The 16,146-nt window shown below is 39.8% G+C and overlaps 1 protein-coding gene across 4 annotated transcripts in view; it reads left to right on the top strand.

Moving 5' to 3' along the window:
- LOC137009877 (E3 ubiquitin-protein ligase TRIM39-like) overlaps nt 1–16,146 on the top strand; it is a 94,512-nt gene that overhangs the window by 5,131 nt on the left and 73,235 nt on the right. For 2 of the 4 annotated variants that reach the window (XM_067372484.1, XM_067372483.1), the window contains exons 4-10: nt 1,419–1,966; nt 6,854–6,934; nt 7,250–7,375; nt 8,361–8,690; nt 8,767–8,884; nt 13,642–13,668; nt 13,779–14,739. The exons of 1 other annotated variant lie outside the window; for it this stretch is intronic. In XM_067372484.1, the coding sequence (XP_067228585.1) occupies nt 1,419–1,966; nt 6,854–6,934; nt 7,250–7,375; nt 8,361–8,690; nt 8,767–8,884; nt 13,642–13,668; nt 13,779–14,314 (1,766 nt within the window). In that variant the 3' untranslated portion in view covers nt 14,315–14,739. Of the gene's footprint in view, nt 1–1,418; nt 1,967–6,853; nt 6,935–7,249; nt 7,376–8,360; nt 8,691–8,766; nt 8,885–13,641; nt 13,669–13,778; nt 14,740–16,146 lie in introns of those variants that run through there. One more of the 4 variants, XM_067372485.1, reaches the window with a different exon arrangement.

Genomic DNA, 16,146 nt, shown 5'->3' with positions numbered 1-16,146 from the left:
GTTTCATTCAGGGCTCCGGAGGACGACCAAATGTCGATTCCCGCATCACAGAGCGGCCTTGAGTCCTCGGGAGATGAGGATTCACCTGCGTTGCCTTCCTCTGGGATGACAGTGTTGCCCGAGTCTGATGGACGGGACCTCGACTTCAGTGACATGTCAATTGCCTCGAGTTGCTAGCGGTTCGGCTTGCTCTGCACCACTTCAGGGTCCTGCTGAGAGACAAGCACATCCTGGTCCGAACGGACAACACTGCGACCGTAGTGTACATCATCTGTCAGGGAGGTCTACACTGCCGTCGCATGTCTCAACTCGCCCGCATCTAGGTCACTTCGTGCCATTCATATCCCGGGCAGACTCAATTTTGCGGCCAACAAGCTTTCTCGGCAACAGTCTCACCCTGGGGAGTGGAGACATCCCTCCATCCCTAGTCGGATCAGCTGATTTGGGAACACTTCGGGGATGCTCAGATAGACCTGTTTGCCTCCCCAGTCAATGCTCATTGCCAGTTGTTTTACTCCCTGACCGAGGTAGGAGGGTGAAGATCAGGGAGGACGAGGAGCAGGTCCTTTTGGTTGTGCCGTATTGGCCTGGCCGGACCTGGTCCTCCAAACTATCCCTATGAGGAAGGGCCTTCTCTCTCAGAGACTCTGGCACCCATGTCCTGATCTTTTCTCCCTATCACCGTTATGCTGATTGATTCCTTGTAAGACCTCCTTGAGCAGGCAGTTTGTTAGCATATTCCTGTTGGGGTATGCTTCCCAGTGTATTCTGTATTTAGTGTAGTCCTTCGCTCGTGCTGAGTCTCACGACAGGGTGCTATCACATTTATAGGTCACTGGAAGACAGCTATTGTGGCATTTTGTAAGGGACCCCATTCTTCAGTCTGTTCTGACGTAACGTCGAACGTGACCAACTGAAAGAGAACGTCTAGGTTACATATGTAACCCTCGTTCCCTGAAGGAGGGAACAGAGACTTTATGTCCCTTTGCCACAATTGCTGTTCTGCTGAAATACCGGGTCATTGGCTCAGCTCCTCGGTGAAGACTTGAATGCGAGTTGCTCGCGCTGCTCCTTACATAACTACACTGTGATGGTGGAGTTTGTGATGCAAATATCGCAGACCAAGGAACTCAGCGTACCATTGGCCTGTTTTGTTAACACTCGAAGGTGATTGGACTCTCGGGGCAAGACCCCCCATTCGTCAGTCTGTTCTGACATAACGTCTCCGTTCCCTCCTTCAGGGAATGAGGGTTACATACGTAACCTAGATGTTATCACCTTTTGAAAAAAAAAAAAAAACAGCACTTCAAATAATGCATTTTAGAACATAAACCAAATTACTCGGTGTACATACCTTTTTATGAAAGTTGCTCTCTTCAGCAATGTAGATGATAAATTGTCGTTACTTTTCTTTTCAGTCATGGCATCCTCCAGTGTTCCAGCACTAAATCAGGAGCTCCAGTGCTCCATCTGTCTGGAAGTGTTCACTGATCCAGTCACCACTCCATGTGGACACAACTTCTGCAGAACCTGCCTGAGCAAGTGCTGGACAAACAGAAAGATCGGCTTCTGTCCATTCTGTAAAAAAGAATTCAGCAAAAGACTTGATTTAAAGATTAATTCAACACTCAGAAAGCTTGTGCAACACTTTAATAAGCTTAATCAAGAATCTAAAGTGTTCTGTGACTTCTGTGATGAAAGAAAGCAGAAAGCTGTGAAGGCCTGCCTGACGTGTCAAAGCTCTTACTGTGACTCTCATCTGGAGCTTCATCACAGAGTCCCACATCTAAAGAAACACACACTGATCAACGCTGTGGAAAATCTGGAGGATTATATATGCCAGAAACATAACAGACCTCTGGAGATGTTCTGCAGAGATGATCAGACATGTGTTTGTCTGTCCTGCACTGAAGGACAACACAGGACTCACAACACTGTTCCTTTAGAGGTTCCTCGAGAGAAGAAGGTAAAGAGTTACAGACAAAACACTATAAACTCACTGTGAAATGCAGTTTTCATTTGTGTTGATGTTGGTGCAAGGCAAGGCAAGGCAAGGCAATTTTATTTGTATAGCACATTTCATACACAATGGTAATTCAAAGTGCTTTACATAAAGAAGAAGAATAAAAATAGAACATAAGGAATAGAAATAACAGTAAAAACAGAGAATTTTGCTATTTGGATTTAAAATGCATTAAAAGTCAGAATCATGATGATACATAAAAGATATAAAAATACATTAAAAATGAAATAAAAATAGGAAAAGAATTTAAAGAATAAAAAGATAATACGTATAAAATAAAGTGCAAACAGTTCGGACATAGTACAGTGCTCAATCAGCAAAGGTAAAAAGATGTGTTTTGAGTCTGGATTTGAATGTGGTTACTGTTGGAGCACACCTGATCTCTTCTGGAAGCTGGTTCCAGCTGCGGCTGGCGTAACAGCTAAAAGCAGACTCTCCCTGCTTTGAGTGAGCCCTTGGTATTTTTAAGTGAGTTGATCCTGATGATCTGAGTGATCTGTTAGGTTTATATTCTATGAGCATATCTGCAATGTATTGAGGTCCTAGGCCATTGAGTTATTTATAAACAAGCAACAGTACTTTAAAATCAATTCTAAATGCAACTGGAAGCCAGTGCAAGGACCTGAGGACTAGTGTGATGTGTTCATATGTTCTGGTTCTGCTCAGCGTTCTGTACGAGCTGCAGCTGTCTTATGGTCTTTTTGGGAAGACCAGTGAGGAGCCCATTACAATAATCCACCCTGCTGGTGATGAAAGCATGAACAAGTTTCTCTAAGTCTTGACTGGAGACAAGCATCTAATTATTGCAATATTTTTGAGATGATAATATGCTGATTTAGTTATTGTCTTTACATGGCTACTGAAACTCAGGTCTGACTCCAAAATCACACCAAGATTCCTGACTTGATTTTTAGTTGTTTGACCCCTAGAGTGAAGGTACATGTTCACTTTGAGAACTTCATCTTTGTTTCGAAACACAATGACTTCAGTTTTGTCTTTGTTTAACTGAAGGAAGTTTAGGCACATCCAATTTTTAATTTCATCAATGCATTGACACAGGGAGTCAATGGGGCTGTAGTCGTTGGGTGATAGGGCTAGGTAAATCTGGGTGTCATCTGCATAGCTGTGATATGCAATTTGGTTCTTTCTCATTATTTGGCTCAGTGGCAGCATATATATGTTGAACAGGAGGGGTGCAAGTATTGAACCTTGAGGGACTCCGCATGTCATGGATGTCCACTCAGACTTATGGTCACCGATACTCACATAATAACCTCTCCCTTCTAAGTATGACCTGAACCATTTAAGGACCATCCCAGAAAGCCCAACCCAGTTTTCGAGCCTGTCAAGAAGTATGTTGTGATCGACAGTGTCAAACGCAGCACTGAGGTCAAGTAGAACCAGCACTGATAATATACCTGTATCTGTGTTTAGGCGAATATAATTTATTATCTTTATGAGTGCTGTCTCTGTGCTGTGATGCGGTCAGAAACCAGATTGAAAGTTATCAAAGTATCCATTCAAGCTTAAGAACTTGTACAGCTGATTGAAAACAACTTTTTCAATGATCTTGCCTATGAAAGGAAGATTTGAGATTGGCCTGTAGTTGCTCAATATGGTGTTATCCAGATTGCTCTTTTTCAGGAGGGGCTTAACAACTGCAGTTTTCAGGGATTTTGGAAAAGTCCCAGAGAGAAGTGAGGCATTTACCACTTCTAGGAGATCTGCTTCTAAACAGTTTAACACTCTTTTGAAAAAAGATGTGGGAAGTGTGTCAAGGGCGCAGGTTGATGTTTTAAGGTGCTCTACTGTTTCTTCCAAAATTTTACCATCAATTGCTTCGAAATCAGACATAATAGCTACTTTCTGAGGTTGTGATCTGATCTGTTTTACCCCAGTGCAGCTCAAGGATGTGCTGATCGCCTTTCTGATATTATTAATTTTCTCAGAGAAGAAGGAAGCAAACTCACAGCATTTGCTGTCTGAGAGCATTTCACTGGGAATCTGACTTGGGGGGTTTGTTAGTCTCTCTACTGTAGCAAAAAGAGTGCGGTGTTGTTTAAGTTTCTGTTTATAATATTTGAGAAGAAGTTCTGTCTAGCTTTGCCTAATTCCACATTGAAAGCATGAAGAATATCTTTATAGATGTTATAATGGATTTCAAGTTTTGTCTTTCGCCACATGCGCTCAGCTTTTCTGCATTGTCTTTTCATATTTTGCACTGCTGTTGAGTTTCTCCATGGTGCTTTTTGTCTGCCACTTTTCTTCCTGACTTTCACAGGAGCAATGTTATCAATAACATTCTGTACTTTTGAGTTAAAAGAATCAAGGAGAAAATCAACAGAGTCTGCAGATATGCTTGGTGTTAAAGATATAGCCTTCATAAACAGTGCACTAGTGTTCTCATTTAAGCATCGCTTTTTGACCGAGACAGATCTAGCTTCAACAGTCGGACAGATCAATATTTCAAAGAAAATACAGAAATGATCAGATAGCGCTACATCCTTAATGATAATGGATGAAATGTTTAGACCCTTACTGATAATTAAATCTAGAGTGTGTCCACGATTGTGTGTAGGTCCATGTACATGCTGAGTCAGATCAAAAGTATTCAAAACAGTTATGATTTCTTTTGCCATATTGGATTCTGCATTTTCTATGTGGATGTTAAAGTACCCAGTAATAGCAAAACAGTCAAACTCTGAGGAAATTGCTGATAACAGTTCTGTAAAGTCCTCCACAAAGGCTGGAGAGTATTTTGGAGGCCTGTAGATAACTATAAGTAGAATGCGAGGAGCACCAGGAGGAGGGGGAGGGCGAGCTGGGCCCACAGGCTTTGGTGGTTTCGGGGCTTGATGCTTTTTTGTTATCTGGGGGCTCGCAGCAAAAGAGTGGGAGAGTTTGGTTCCAGCGTACACCAGTTCCTCCATTTTCTCTGAGAAGCACAGAAGAGGGGATGCTGGAGAGAGGGATAACGTGTCCGGTGAGAGGGGCTGTTGCTCTGGTGTTACCGGAGGCTGTAATATGTTGTCCTGGAAAGTTTTCCCGAAAGTCGTCCTTGGGTGCTGAATCTTGGAGCAGTTCTAATAAGTCACTGTCTCTCTGTGAGCTCTGTGGGCAGGGCTCAGTCAGGATTGTGTCCGTGAGCAGTGGTTGTTGTGGCTGCGTGGTGTTATCATTGACCTTGTGGGAAGTGTCAACCGCATGTCCATTCAGGTGCTGAAATGAAGTCCTGTGGTCAGTTGTACTCTGTCCAGGTGTGTTTGTGCCATTCAGGTTGAGTGGATTTGTACACACTGCTGAAGGATGATGGAGGCAGAAGTAGATATTGTCCTTTAGCACTCTTGAGCCCAGTTTGTTTGGGTGCAGGCCATCATGAGTGAACAGTTGTCTCTGACTCCAGAACAGATTGAAGTTGTCGATGAAATTCAGTCCTTTTAAGTTGCAGGTTTTTTGCAGCCATGTGTTAAGTTCAAGCAACCGTGTAAATCTATTTGTTCCTCTTGCTGGGAGTGGTCCACTGATGAACGACTGAACTTTTAGTCTTTTAAGCATTTCAAAAAGTTCATTGAAATCCCTCTTAAGGAGTTCTGACTGCTCCTTCAGAATATCATTCTTCCCCACATAAATGATTAGTCGATTTGCAGTCTTATATTTCATCAGAATGCTCTTAAGTTCCCTGTTTACATCAGAAACTGTTGCTTGTGGAAGGCAGCATGTAGTTGTATCCCTGCTGCTAATGTTTCTGATAATAGAGTCACCCACTATCAGAGTCCTGGGCTCGGCTGCTCTAAGAGCTGAGTGCCGCTGACTGTTCAACCTTGAGCGGCAGTTAGCATCGGTGTTAGCTGCTGGCTGATTTGATCTGTGTCCGATCATGTTTGGGGATTCCTCACCCACATTAGATTCCTCACCCACATTCATTAACACTTCAAATCTGTTCTCCAGATGTATTGGCAGTGGTAGGGAGCTAGTGTTTGGGGTAGAGGATGCTACTGCATTAATATGTGATACTCGTGACAATCTGATGTCTCGAGTGCCTTTGGGTCTCGCTCCCTGTGTGTGCCATCAATTAATATGCTGATCAGTTCCGGCACTCAGTACGGTCTGTTTAGGAGCATTAGATTCATGGGACTCACTGGCTGTGTGCTGAGGACGTCCATGACGAAGCTCTGTTGTGTGTTCCTTCTGGTTTGGTAGTCCCGCAAGTAACTTTGTTTCAAGAACTGCAATCCTTTGTAGAAGTCTGTGGCAGTTTGTGCAGCAGGTAGATTCTTCAACCAGAGGAGGCATATTATTTCTAATCCTTTTGGATGTAGGCAGCTGTGTTTTCCCTTCTCCGGAATGTAAGCTGATGGCTGCCGTCAGTGGGAGGCTGGTTGGATAAAAATTCCCCTTTTTTGTAGCAATTCTTCCAGTTAAAAAGATTGTTGTTGCCAAGATTTGTCGTTTGAGCACTGTGTTGATTTGCTGAAGTTAAAATTAGGAGATAAAATATAAAAGCAATAGAGCAAAGTGCGGAGCTGTAAGCAAGAGCGTCCGAACAGTAACGAAGCAGGAAGCACTTACGATCTGAGTGCAGGTCATATTGGCTTGTCACTTTTTTTTTTAAATTAATCACCTAAAAGTTAATTTTGTCAACTTTTGTGAATCTGAAAATGTTACCTTCACAGCTGACAGACATGGACCAAAAAAAAAAAAAATAAATTAATTCTGATTTACATTCATTATTCTAATAAGATTTTTTTTTTTTTTTTTTTGGTCAGAAGATTGAACAATAAATTCAGTGATGTGTGTGTTTTTCTCTGTATGTTTCATCATCTGGTTCAGACACAGACAGATGAGCAGCAGATGATCCAGAAGAGAATGAAGAAGATTCAAGAGATCAAACACTCTGTAAAGCCGAGAAAAGTGAGTGAAAAAATGATTAAAATCATTCGGCTTCTTGTACTTTGGCCACAGCTTTGGACAAGCTTTGTGATTGATAGATTTTATGTTGGTCTCAGCATTGAAGGAAAGTGGACAGAGGGTCTTTTGTCCTCTGATGAAGCTGTACTCTATGTTATAACATATGATTTTCTTTATGTACCGGAACCATTTCCATATAAGGAACAATGCTCTACTAGGATTGAATGGGAGACAGGGAATGGTCCCTGCTTTTGTATTGCAAGTATAGGAGAAGGCTTCGAGAAGTGTTACTTGAACAGAATCTTTCTCTTTTTACAGACTCTCACCTCCAATGATGGTTTCTTTACTTCATCTCGAACCGTCCACATTTCAAACGGGATGATTATTGGTCTGGGTGTCTGGGTGTTGATAGCAGTGTTGATCATCTTACCTACACAATACACCGTGAGTGTGTGTGTGTGTGTGTGTGTGTGTATGTGTGTGTGTGTGTGTGTGTGTGTGTGTGTATGTGTGTGTGTGTGTGTGTGTGTGTGTGTAAGTGCATTGGTTTAGGAGTGTGGGGTGGTTTGGTGTTTGTGATGCAATGGTCTCAGCAGTTGGGTGTAATGACTGCTCTAAGACACGAATGGCGGAGGATCCATATGCAGTGTATTTATTGAAGGTTAATCCACAATCATAAACCATAGACAGGCAAAAAGGTCAAAACACAGAGTGGGCAGTCCAAATACAGATAGAGTCCAGGGCTCAGGCAAGAACATGGAAATCCAGAGATGAAGCAAAAAACAAAATCAAAGTGAACAGTAAAGCTCATCTTCTTTGATTTGATTGGCCATCTCAATCATTTTGACATTGATGAGCGCTGTTACGCAGAGGCAAACCAGCTTAAACATGTAACTTTGTCCAGTTGGGGCGAGGGGAACACAGATAAAGAGAAATCATTCAGCGTTGAACTCTTCCAAAGTCCCTTTCAAGGAAAGTCTCTTCAATTGACAGCCTTATTTGTAATGCCTCCTGACAGCTATTTCCACATCTAATACCAAGTCCTATCTATTTGAATGGGGAAATCCCAAAAACTTAACTTGCAATTAAATAACATTTCAAATCAGCAACACAATCTGACATGAACCGTCCCATAAATGTTGTTTCGTATGCTCAAATTACATTAAAAAAGCTTATTTTTCAGGCTAGACGAGCCAATGCTCATGTGCAGTCATAAGCGTGAATCTCAGGTTTCTATGGGAACCGAAGCTTCTAACAGCAGCTGCAGTGATGCAAAGACTTGATCAATCAGCGATTGGCTCTTTTACTTAGAAGGCTTGACCTAATGTGCCATATTGCGTGTTGCCGTTTCTTCCGTTCATAACTAGAGGAGTGGACTGTCTTTATCTATAGTCTTTGGCTCTTCACTGATCTGATCCAATCCGTTTAGAGATATCAGTCTGAGCAGCTGAAGATGAAGGAACAGCAGAAAGCAGCAGATAAACAGGCTGAAGATCTCATTAAAGAGCTGAAGCAGGAAATCACTGAGCTGAAGAGAAATAACACTGAGCTGAAGATGATGGAGGAACAGCAGAAAGCAGCAGAGAAACAGGCTGAAGATCTCATTAAAGAGCTGAAGAGAAATAACACTGAGCTGAAGATGATGAAGGAACAGCAGAAAGCAGCAGAGAAGCAGGCTGAAGATCTCATCAAGCTGCAGCAGGAAATCACTGAGCTGAAGCAGCTCTCACACACTGACGATCATTTCCATGTCATACAGGTCAGTAAACATCTGTCTCATCAGCGATAATGTGGAATATAATTAATATTTAATAGTCTTCTCTCTCCTGCTCTAGATGTTCTCATCCCTGAACAGTATTTCACACACCAAGAACTCTGATGTGGACGAGAAATCTCTGAAAAGAGCTCTGACTCTACTGAAGGAACATCTAAATGAAAAACTCATTCAAACTGGTAAGTGAATATCAAATACAGTGTTTTTGTCATTAACTAAGAAAATACTAAGAAAAAAGTGTTAAATTAATTTTAAGCATCTGTGATGTTGCTGATTACCACGTGATTATAAAATCACTAAAAGTTATATTTTCAACTCTTGTCATAATCATTTAAAGCTGCAGTCCTTAACTTTTTTTGTGTGTTCAAAATTTTCAAATTTATATAATAAACATGTACATCATGAATACATTTTCCAAACCAATGTTCCTCCGCAAGACGCATGCAGTTCTGTTTATCAACCGTTAGAGTGCCAAAAGTTATGGACTGCAGCTTTAAAGAAGTATAATGTGAACTTTAGTGACATGTAAGGCACATGACGTAACTATCCCTGTACAAACTCAAATTTTATTCACCAGAGTGGAAATTTGTCTTTGGCTCTCCAACACCTAAACATCTACTGAGAAACTAACAGGCTATAATAAAACAATACACAGACAAGATCACATTACATAGAAAAGTACAGTTAATGTCATTTTTCTGTTACTTTTCTGAATTTTAATTGCATTTGGGATGAAGGACTTCTTGAACACATTTTTATTTGCCCGAGGGACTCTATAGCGCCTCCCAGATTTCAGGATCTCAAACTGGCTGAAGAGAAGATGGGAGCGATTTTCTAGAAAACTCCTCAGGTTCTTCCTTTGCTTACCCCACTGGCAGATTATTTTGCTTGTTTTAAGGAAAAACTCACTTAATTTTGACTTATTTTTCCTAAAAACAAGAAGATAATTTTTACTTGTCAAGAAAATGCTTCTTGATTTAAGAACTTTAAGATATTTTGACTAGAAACAAGACAACAACTCTAAGTAAGAACAGCATTTTTTGCTGTGTAACATTAGTCATTGTTCATATACGGCTGTACAGCAATCTATATCTGGTGTTACTTTCTCCAATTTTGAGCCGATCTCTCTTTCTATCCTTGAGGACATTGTGCATAAACTAAAGTTCACAAGTTCTCCTCAGGATATTGTTCTAACCCATTTGTTAAAGCAAGTTTTTGAATCAGTTGGCCCACTTTTAGAGTCTATAATTAACAAGAGTTTGCTTTCAGTTTTTAACAATGTTTTTCTTGTGACCGACCATGGCAATTTTACAGTACTTTTACTCTTAGACAGCTGATACGATTGACCATCAGATTCTTATATCTCGTCTTGAAACATATGTGGGTATTTGTGGAAATGCCCTAAGACGGACAAAGTCTTACTTTCAAAATAGGAGTTTCTCGGTCTGCATGGGAGAGTTTGCATCAGCCTCAGCACCCCTAACATGTGGTATCCCGCAAGGTTCGATCTCGGCGCCCTTTTTCTTTTCTCTTTATATGCTGCTATTAGGAGTGATTTTGGGTAAATACGGTGTGTCATTTCATTCTGATGCTGATGATTCTCAATTGTATTTGTCCTTTAACAAAAATTCTTCCAGTGTCCTGGGGCACTTGTTGGCCTGATAGATGAGGTGAAGTCATGGATGGCTGCAAACTTTTTGAAAATAGAGGTGATTATATTTAGGCCCTCCAAAATGAGTGATAAAGCTGGAATTAATCTAGGTACATTGAGCCCTTTTAGGAAACATCAAGTAAAAAATTAAGGCATGATCTGTGACAGTGCTTTAAAACGTAACTCTCAAATAAGCAAAGTTGTTAAAGCTAGTTTTTATCAACTTAGAATGATTGCTAAGATTAAGCCTTTCTCAGCACATACAGACTTGGAGAAGATCATTCATGGTTTTATTTTTTCCTGACTAGATTATTGCAACTCGTTTTATTATGGTTCTCAAATGAAACTTTTGGACCGAATACAGATACCGCAAGGCTATTGACAGGTACTCAGAAATATGACCATATTTCTCCTGTCTTGAGAGCATTGCATTGTTTACCTGTACCTTATAGAATTAATTTTAAGATTCTACGTTTTGTGTTTAAATCCCAGCATGGCACAGCCCCTCCATACATTCCTGATCTAATTCATGTTCAGGAGTCAAAGAGAACATTTCATTCCAATGCACAAAATCTACATGTTCCTCGATCTAAACTAAAGTCCAGAAGTGACCGTGCATTTGCAGTAGCTGCTCCAAGGTTATGGAACAGTTTACCAGTGTATTTGAGACAATTATCATCTCTAAATGATTTTAAGAAACAGTTAAAAACATATTGTTTTACATTTGCTTTTGATCAGGTATGAGTATTGAGGTATTGTCGCAGTAGTTACCAAGTTAGTCCTGAATGTTGGGTGTGAGGCTTTTGTTGTGGTTTTTAATTTTTGTAATTTTTATTTTATTGTACAGCACTATGGTCAACTATGTTGTTTTATTATGTGCTCTATAAATAAAGTTGGGGATTATGAGCGTAATATAAGCAGCAGTCACTGCGTCATCCCAGCGACAGTTCTTCCAGCATCCCTCCTCCTCCCCATCTCCTCTATTTCTCTTATTCTCCCTCTGCGCAGTACTGTTATAGAGGGGTTTAGTTTGGAGCTCGAGCCGAGCCTCGGGTTCAATCCTCCTGTGAGGACAGCAAGCCAAATCAATTAACCATTAAGACAGGCAGGTGAACTTGTGAAAGTTTAAGATATGCTGACAAACACAAAGGCGGCTGAGATGTCTGAGAAGACAGAGTCTCTGTGAGCATCTTTTGAAAACATGCTAGAGAAGCTCGAGTCCAGAACTGTACCAAGATAATTATAATTTTCCACAATTTCAACATTTTGGCCATTAAGTAAAACTGGCTCAATTATTATATCTTGTTTTTTATGCAAATAATGAATTCCTTTGTCTTGGCAACTGACTAGAGCAATAGCATGTTTCAGGGGCTTCAGTGTGAGCCAGAATCACCTTGAAATTATGGTTCGAATGATCAATGAATGATTTTTTAAACCAACACTTTGCTTCTGATGTATTAGGTCAGTCTTTTGTTCAGTGCTTTCTTTATAACTGTAAAAATAATATAGAATAAACATACATTTATAAAATAAAGATGTCCTGTAAGCGCTCAGTAGAAACTGGACTGACTATCAGTTTGCCACTGGTGTACCAACATCAAACCGCCGGTGGCGTGACACCCAAAAAACTCTGTCAGACTGACGGCATTTTCAGATTAGTTGGATTGTGCCAATGGTGGTCCAACTGTGTCTAGCCGCTGACTTTGTGCCGCCCCAAAAAACGCTGGCGGACCGCCAGATCATCATTATCTGGGTTAGTTAATTGTTTTAGGCCATTTCTGATTTCAGTCATCATGCAGTACATAACCCTGACCACCGGGGGTTCTGCTGGTTACTAAATGATTGAAATGAATCACATCTTCAGGATTTTTGGCTGAAAAAAAAAGGAAATATAGTTTAATCCCGAAGAATCACATCCCTGATTACATAGTGGTCAGATTTCCAGGAATATTCTCCTGACAGCGATCAATATTCCAGTTCAAACGAGTGGGACAGTCCACATCTTGCTGAAGATAATGCAGATATTCAGATAAATCACATCAATTAAAGAAATTAAATCAGGTTGATCTGCAGAGCGAGTGAGAGCATCATTGTTCTTCACTATTCTCTCCACTGCAGCATCAACGTTCGGTCCGGGAACATATGACAGATCTGACTGAACTCCAGCAGGAGATAAAATGATCTGAAATAAAGAGTTAAAATCTCCAGTGTGCTCACTTCCACCCGAACACAGTATTGTGTGACCAGCTATTGTCAAACACACACAGCTCCTCCAGTGGATTGAAATGAGCTCGTCTCGTTAGGCCTGGGGTTTATGATGATCTTTGAGTCAAGTTTCTGTAGGGAAAATGAGTTTGCTCTGTCTGAATTCACAATCATGATCAGCTCTTAGTGTCACAGTTCCAGTCATTCCCGGACTTCATTTCCCATAATCCTCCCTTGTAGTAATTAGTAATCACCACACCCAGCTGCAGCACATTATCTGGACTATTTAAGCTAGTCACATCCTCACACACATTGCGAGGTCTTGTATACTCTGGTTACGCTTCTGATCACTTCTTATTGTTACTGTCTGCCTGTTATTTACCCTGTCTGTTCCCCGTCTACGATTCCCTGCTGCCTGCCTTTGGACTGTGTATTGTTTATTGGACTTACGATTGTTATCTGCCAGCCCTGACCTATTGCCTGTTCCTCAACTACGATTCTGCCATACCTGTTTGCTGTTGTTCCACCATTGCCTGTTTGACGATGAATTCAGTCTAATAAAGCTTGTATATGGATCTCACCTCGTGTCCCGCCTCATTACACTTAGCATAAGTTCATCTAGTTTGTTTCTTACCAGACACTCGTTTGACAGGATAATGACAGGCAAAGGAAACCTGTTCCGGTGTTTCCAGTCTGTGTCTCGTTCCTCCTCTATTCATGCCTATTTTAAGCCATGAAAAAAGAAATTTCACAGAAATGTCATTTTGGTGATCAAATATGAGTTTAAGGGATAAAATTATTGACTACAGGGAGAATTTAACAGCAAAAATAACATTTTTTACACTGAATAATTATTGTTACAGCTTTAATAAAAACACAAACTTGACATTTCTGCTTTTAAACCCTCTGTTATGATCGTCTCATAGACCTTCATTGTAAGTGCATTAATGTTAAACACATTCTGTTTCACAAACTGATTGACGATCAATATTTACATTCCACTGATGCTGTTAATAGAGAGAAACTCACTGAAATATTCCTGTTACTAATTCATCATTATATTGTCATCTGTGTTCACAGTGTTGACGTGTGCAGACGTGTTTGCAGGTACAGTGAGATTGACACCAATACACTCACAATACTTTTGATCATAATGTGTTTTAAACACATGAAAATGTTTGTTCTGAAGTTGATTGATAATGTCTGATCTCTCTCAGTGGATGTGACTCTGGATCCTGATACAGCGAATCCACGTCTCATCCTGTCTGATGATGGAAAACAAGTCAGTGAAGGAGACATTAAGCAGGACGTCCCAGAAAACCCAAAGAGATTTGATTACTCTCCTTGTGTTCTGGCAAAGGAGGGATTCAGTTCAGGGAGATTTTACTATGAGGTGCAGGTGAAGGGAAAGACTCAGTGGAATGTAGGAGTGGCCAGAGAATCCATTAACAGGAAGAAGCATACATGGCGGAGTCCCGATAAGGGAGTCTGGGCTGTGACTCATTGGAATGATAAATATGTGGCTCATGACAGCAAATTTGTCTCTTTATCTCTGAGTGTGAAACCTGAGAAGGTGGGAGTGTTTGTGGATTATGAGGAGGGTCTGGTCTCTTTTTATGACGTGGACTCCAGATCTCATATCTACTCTTTCACTGGTCAGACTTTCACTGACAAACTCTATCCATATTTTTGCCCAGGTTATAATGAAGAAGGTAAAAACTCAAAGCCACTGATCATCACACCTGTCAACTGAAACAAACAAAAAACATCAAATCTGAAAAGATTCAATATGGATGTGATGATTTTAGAATATGTAAATAAAAACCAAAATTTGCACAATCAAGTAGATTTTACTTACAAATATAAAGAAAATTAAAATGTGACACAAGTGCAAAAAAGAAATGTATATTCAGGCCTTTAGGAAAAAATCACTGACAAATTACTGACAAAACATGAACTATGATGAAATATTTGTGAGTTATATGTACATGTAAATGACCAATTTGTTACATATCTCTATATTTCTTTTCTTTCATTAATACTTTGTTTTTCAAATCTACTATGAAATTGTTTCTACATGTTATTTTGTAAAGAAATCTCAGAAGTCATTTTCTCTCTCATTGAATTGCTTGTGAAATATTGTGATTTTTGGTTTATATTGTAATATCTGAATAAAGTCAAGAGTTCAATTCTATAACTGATATTGCTTGTAAACTAAATTGTTTGCTAATAAATATGTAAATACACATTCGAGAATGATTTGAGTTCATGAACATCTTCTCACAGAAACTTCAGACAGAATATGAATAAAACAGGATCTTTATTGTTGACTTTCATCAGTTGTGAATGAAAATACTGAATTATTATTTAGTGTAGATGATCATTAAATCTAGTAAATATTCTTCAAGAGAAGTGAGAGCATTAGAAAGCTTCACAATGAAAGAGTTTTTCACTTTGGTTTGAGCACAATATCGGTGAATCCGTGAACCTGAGTGAGCTGACGGCAGTCCATCGATGCCAGGAGCTTCTGAGAGCCGGAGACGGTGGGAACAAACTTCATCAGCACCAGTCAGAGAGGAACCAGGAGTTCAGAGAACAGAACCAACACTGGATCAGATCTTGCCATGGATAATGATAATGGTGCAGATAGTGAATGTGTAGAACCTGAAGAGATGACAAACCGAGCTGTTGAAAGATCACATCTGAATAATCCAGTTTAAATCAGGATCACCAGCTGCTCTCAACATACTCACCTCCTTAATACACATCTCCATCTGAATCTTTAATGCCAAACCAGACCTTACCCTGTGTGTGAATACTGAGAAAAGAGTCATCAAAGAGAAAATGTGTTTTAAGAAAATTGGGAGATTTGTCTGGGAGAGTGTGACCCTCCTACATGGAGCTAAGGTCACAAAAACATTAAATTAATTGTATATATTTTATTTATTATGTACATGTATTTATATAGGTTTTTTAATGACTCTAATATATTATAATGAATGTATATTAATAAAAGTGAATGGAGCTGAATTTCCTAAAACACTGAGTGACAGATGAGGACAGAGTTGCCATGACGACTGCAGCACATCTCCAGTAAACACTGTTCGACTGAAGACTCTCCTTTATTTACTGAAAAGGTTAGTAAAATGATCAAATGTTTACTGTCCAATTAATGTTATTCAATTAGATATCTATAACATTAGTAACTTTAGAGTAAAGTCATGCAGAAGTTCACTAGTGTTTTAGTAAGTTTATGAATGATTGTACATAAAAAGAAAAAAAGCATATTTACTATATGAAAGAGTCTAGACTGACTACATGTTAAGATTTATTTGTTGTTAATGAGTGTTTATATTGGTGTCTATATAAAATTTTCCTGGTTTAAAATACAGTGATCTTTAAGTTTAATATCTCAGAGTGTTTTCAGTAAAGTAACACAGAGGACTGCTTGACTGAAGACACACTCTCGTCTCTCCTTTATTTAATAAAAACACACATTCTCATCTGTTGAGTGAGGATCTGCGACAATCAGATTTATAAAATTTATTCAAAATTGCTCTCTTGCTCTTCATTGTTTCATCAGTC

Source organism: Chanodichthys erythropterus, chromosome 20, assembly GCF_024489055.1.
Source record: "Chanodichthys erythropterus isolate Z2021 chromosome 20, ASM2448905v1, whole genome shotgun sequence".
NCBI classification, from domain to species: Eukaryota; Metazoa; Chordata; class Actinopteri; order Cypriniformes; family Xenocyprididae; genus Chanodichthys; species Chanodichthys erythropterus.
Note: the sequence above shows the minus strand (reverse complement) of the source record. Positions and strands in the feature narration are given on the sequence as shown.